The following is a 5,189-nucleotide window of genomic DNA, read 5'->3' as shown; positions in this document are numbered from 1 at the left end:
GTGACACAGGGAGGGGAACGTCACACACTGGGACCTGTTGGGGGAGGAAAGGGCCAGGGGAGGGATAGCATTAGGAGAAATACCTAATGTAGATGACGGGTTGATGGGTGCAGCAAACCGCTATGGCACGTGTATACCTATGTAACAAACTTGCATGTTCTGCACGTGTATCCTAGAACTTAAAGCATAATAAAAAAAATTGTGATTTTGGATGTATATCATACATGACAATTCAAATCCTAATGAAAAGATTGATATTTGATGTACTTATGTAGTAATATATACTTAGGACACTTAAAATAGGATTTCATTTAATTTAGAATTATAAATATCTTTCCAGGAATATATATAAAACATTCAGGTGTTTACACTAGGGATGGCCATGAGAACATTTTAAAAATAGTAACTCACAGATTTGTTGCTTATACATTTTCAGTCTAGTTTGGGGCTATCTGTGCTTAGCTAGTTGCTTGGTTGGTATTTCCTGCCTCGTAGTGGTGCTATGCTGTAATGACTGTTTACCTCTCCATTGGAAAAAGTAACTGTGGGAGATTAGAAGCCCTGTGGGAAAAATCCTTTTTTTTGGTTAGGGTTATGTATAACTAAGGAACTCTTTGGAACTCTTAGTTAATATATGTTTTCCATTCAAGAAGTTGCTGTTCAAATGGAAAGACTTGAATGCCAAAGCTTGATAAAGAAGCAGGAATCTGTTAAATAAGTGCTACAGGTGTCATGCCATTAAATTGATTGTGCAGACTGCTTCTTTATGAAGCAGTTTCTGGTGTCAAATAATGCTATATGCTGTATTATTAATATACAGTGATGTATTCATGATTTTATATAGAGACATCCTTGAAAAAAATATTAATCTTTGTAAGTCACTTGATAGTTAATATTCTAGGAGAAATTTCTTTTTAAAGGAACACTGTGATAAATCATTTATAAAATAATTTTCTCTTGGTTGTATTCACTTTTATGTTTTTCTTTTTTCTTTGTATGGAGGATATTTATGGGGCAGAAAAAGGGGAAAATATCCCTGTCATTAGTAAATATAATGATAGCTGTTGATTAAGGTAAATATTTTTCCATTTTATTGTTACATGTAGGGTATATTTACTTCTGGCACATGGGAAGAGAAATCAGATGAAATTTTCTTTGCTGACTTCAAGTTCTCAGTCACTCATCATTATCTTGTACAAGAGTCCACTGATAAAGAAGGAAAGGATGAGTTATTAGAGGGTAAGTTATTTCTGTATAATAATAATTAACTTCTGATTTTTAAGATTGGCTGTAATTTTGAATGACGAATTTAGTTTTCTTCTGTAGTGTCAGTTCCTCTGGAACTGTTTTACATAGGCAAAGTTGTTTCACCACGTCTGAGGTAGAGGATGAATTACAGTGTCATTCATTTTTTAATTAATTAAATCAGCTCATATTTATTGAGTACCTAACATGTACCAGGTACTTTTCCAAGCTCTGTAGAACCCAAACTTAAATGAAACTTACATTCCAGTAGGGAAGATAAGATACATAAGTAAGTAACAGTAATAGGTAAAAAGTGATAAGTGCATCCTCAAGTACAGATAAAGTTCTGTTGGAATTCAGAGGAGAAAAGATCACTTTTGATTGGGAAATTAGAGAAGGAGAATTAAGCAAGTAACTTTGGCTTTGAAGGATTACAAATAAAGGAAAATCTGTTGATTAGAGGGTAGTATTTTGGATTGACTCTAGATTTTGGGGTCAAAACAAGTGGATTAAAATTTTATTTTTTCTACTTGCTAGTTAGTTGACCCTTCTAAGCTTGAGTTATTTCAATTGCAAAATGAAGTAATACTACCTGAAGGTAGTATTAAATCTACTAAGTGCAGATTTAATGAGAAATTGTACCTAAGCAACTATCTCAGTACCTGACCCATGCCAGGTACTCAGTAAATGGTGTCTATGATTGTTAATAGGTCAAATCATCCAAAATCTTCTGTCCTGAGATAAACTAGTGCATAACAGTGAGTGAGCAAGATACTGAATAAACATGAACTTTGGAACTGCCAGTCAAATACCCTTCTTCATTCACTAAGCAAATAAATAGGTAGAATGTGTTAAATTTTTTCTGATCGTAATAGATTGTCATTTGTAAGCTCAGACCTAAAAACAATCTGTGCTTTTTCTTGTGTAGGAATAGAATTATGTCACCTTTTCTATTATGTATATTCTTCTTAGAAACAAAACAATTAGATAATATGTGCATTCAGATTCATAAACCAGGGCAGATAACACTAACCATATATACATATATGGAAGGAATTATACAGCAAAATAAAATAATTAAGCCAGAATGTGAATATGAGAACTTTAAGATGAAGAGGGAAGTGTGTGCAGTTGGTGGGAGGTCTCATAATGGCCAGCAATTTTCAGATTCAACATTCTGCCAATTAATGAAGAAACTATTCAGTAGCGAAAATTTAAGTGCTGTTAATTTAAGGGAAGACCATACATCAAGGAAAAACTGCTGTAGTAAGGAGGCTTAGAATCAGAGGTCTGAGATGAACAGATGAAGGAGACTGTGGTACAATGAAGGCGAATGATTTTTTTCTTTTTTTTTTTTTTGAGATGGAGTTTCGCTCTTGTTGTCCAGGCTGGAGTGCAATGGCGCGATCTCGGCTCACTGCAACCTCCAGTCTCGGCTCACTGCAACCTCAGCCTCCCGGGTTCAAGCAGTTCTCCTGCCTCAGCCTCCCAGGTTGCTGAGATTACAGGCACCAACCACCACACCCAGTTTTTTTTTTGTATTTTTAGTAGAGACAGGGTTTTGTTATGTTGGCCAGGCTGGTCTTGAACTCCTGACCTCACGTGATCCTGCCTCAGCCTTCCAAAGTGCTGGGATTACAGGTGTGAACCACTGGGCCCAGCGAAAGGTGAATGAATTTTAGGCTAGTTAAGGCATCGTTGCATGTGTACATATAAAGTGCAGTTTTCTTTTAATTTGGTTGATTGAGGCTATAACTGATGGTGGGAGTTACAAGCCAAACCATCAGCTCAGTTTTACAGATACGCATTTAAAACTATATTATCAGAGGTCAGGAGATTTGAGCACTAATCATTTATTTTGTTGGAGTTGCCTATTGCTTTTGGTCTGAAAAGCATCAAATCGTTAGCATTCTCTTTAGTCTTTTAGCAAAATAAAAAGTATAGATTTGCTAAGCAATGATAGCTATACAACAAAAATTGTTTTTATGAATGGATACTATTTTTTATGCATTGAATTTATCATGTGTTTATGAGTATAATGATCTTTGATGTTAGTACCTTATCGTGGATAGTAATTTAAGTGTGTAAACATGGTTTAGAAGTGGGAAGCCAGGTAGAAGTTTTACAAGAACATTTAAGATGGACAGGGGCCTGAAAAGGCTTGCTATGGAAGGTTATACAGAGTTGACATATCTCTAAATAGAATGTTGAAGAAAAGTAGAGGCAAGGTAAGGCCAAGAAGAATAAATAAAACAAAGCTTTCTGGTAAGGGTGAGGAATTGTGTGAGTCATGACTCAGAAGCAAAACAATATTTTAAACATGGGAGTGGCATATGTCTTTTTTATAGGCTACTTTTGTTTGAAGAAAAAAAAAAGAGAAATCCCTCTCCCTGTACTCAAGCTATCTTTAGATATGAATCTTAAAGCAATATCAAAACTGCATGGTCTAGCAAGACATGTGTTTCCTCAAGGCATATTATAAAACTCTGCCTGATCATGAACATACTAACTTTTTCATTATCAAATGTTTTTGTAGATGTTATTCCACAATCTATGCAAGATTTGCTGTGTATGAATAATGACTTTCCTCCAAGAGCACATTGCCTGGTAAGATGGTAGGTATATATTTTACTCAGATACCTTTTAGTATGCGTGTTGTGGGGGACTTCAACACTGTCCCCAAGTTCACCGATTTGGTAAGGAGACTCAGAAGACTCAGCATTTAATTGCAGCTGATTTATTGCAGAGACAGGATGCAGGGCAAAATCTGCAAAGGGAGGAGGCACATGAGGCAAAGTCCAGAGGAAGTACAAGCTTTTAAGAGTTCTTTCCTAGTGGAGTCAGGCAAGATGTACTCAGTGCCCTCAGCAACAAGTTGTGACGACGTATGTGAAACATTATCTATCAGAGACAGTGTTAGAGGCTCAGCACCCCAGGTTTTTAATTACGGGGCTGGTCATATAAGCACCCTTTTGCTGGTATATACCAAAATTTCAGGCTCACAGAAGGAAAGCAGGTGTTCAGCATAAATTACATTGTTTGCATAAACAACTTAGACTTAGTGAGCAGCTTAATCAGTTCTGGAAATGGTGAGAACCCTACCCAAATCCCAATTCCCAGCTGTTGGCCAAGAGCTAACCTTGCAAGCAGGCTTTTATTTATTTTTTATTTTTTTGGTTTGTTTTTTCTTTTTGTTTTTTGTTTTTAATTATTATGGATATATAATAGTTTTACATATGTAATAGTTGTACATATTCATCTTCAAAAGAAATGATAAATGCTTGAGGTGATGGATTCCCCAATTAAACGTTCCAATTCCATTCTTTTATTTATCTTGAAATATACAACAAATTGTTGTTAACTATAGGCGCCCTATTTTGCTACTGAACTCTAGGTCTTACTTCTATCCAACTGTATTTTTGTCCCATTAACCATCCCCTCTTTATGCCCCACTCCCCACTACCCTTCTAAGCATCTGGTAATTCTACTTAGAGATATGTCAACTCTGTATCACCTCTCATAGCTAGCCTTTTTAAGCTCCCTGGCTATCTTAAATCTTCTTATAAAACTTCTACCCAGTTTCCCACTTCTAACCCATGTTTACACACTTAAATGACTATCCATAAGACACTAACATCATTCTATTCTCTTATCTCTGTGAGTTCATTTTTTTTTTTTTTTAAGCTCCCACATATTAGTGAAAACATGTGCAATACTAGTCTTTCTGTGCCTGGCTTATTTCACTTAAATGTCTTTCAGTTCCTTCTGTGTTGTTGTAAATGACAGGATTTCATTCTTTTTTATGGCGAAATAATATTCCATTGTGTATATGTACCACATTTTCTTTATTCATTCATCTGTTGATGGGTACTTAGGTTGATTCCATATCTTGGTTATTGTGAATACTGCTGCAGTAAACATGGGAGTAGAGATTTCCCTTCAGT

The 5,189-nt window shown here is 35.6% G+C and overlaps 1 protein-coding gene across 3 annotated transcripts in view; it reads left to right on the top strand.

Annotated features, from left to right (window-relative positions):
* Window positions 1-5,189, top strand: part of RAB3GAP1 (RAB3 GTPase activating protein subunit 1 (catalytic)) — a 125,252-nt gene that overhangs the window by 41,960 nt on the left and 78,103 nt on the right. For all 3 annotated transcript variants that reach the window (XM_011970286.1, XM_011970285.1, XM_011970287.1), the window contains exons 4-5: window positions 1,107-1,239; window positions 3,782-3,860. In XM_011970286.1, the coding sequence (XP_011825676.1) occupies window positions 1,107-1,239; window positions 3,782-3,860 (212 nt within the window). The remainder of the gene's footprint in view (window positions 1-1,106; window positions 1,240-3,781; window positions 3,861-5,189) is intronic.

Source organism: Mandrillus leucophaeus, unplaced genomic scaffold, assembly GCF_000951045.1.
Source record: "Mandrillus leucophaeus isolate KB7577 unplaced genomic scaffold, Mleu.le_1.0 Scaffold94, whole genome shotgun sequence".
Lineage (NCBI taxonomy): Eukaryota > Metazoa > Chordata > Mammalia > Primates > Cercopithecidae > Mandrillus > Mandrillus leucophaeus.
This window is presented reverse-complemented; position numbering and strand designations above follow the sequence as displayed.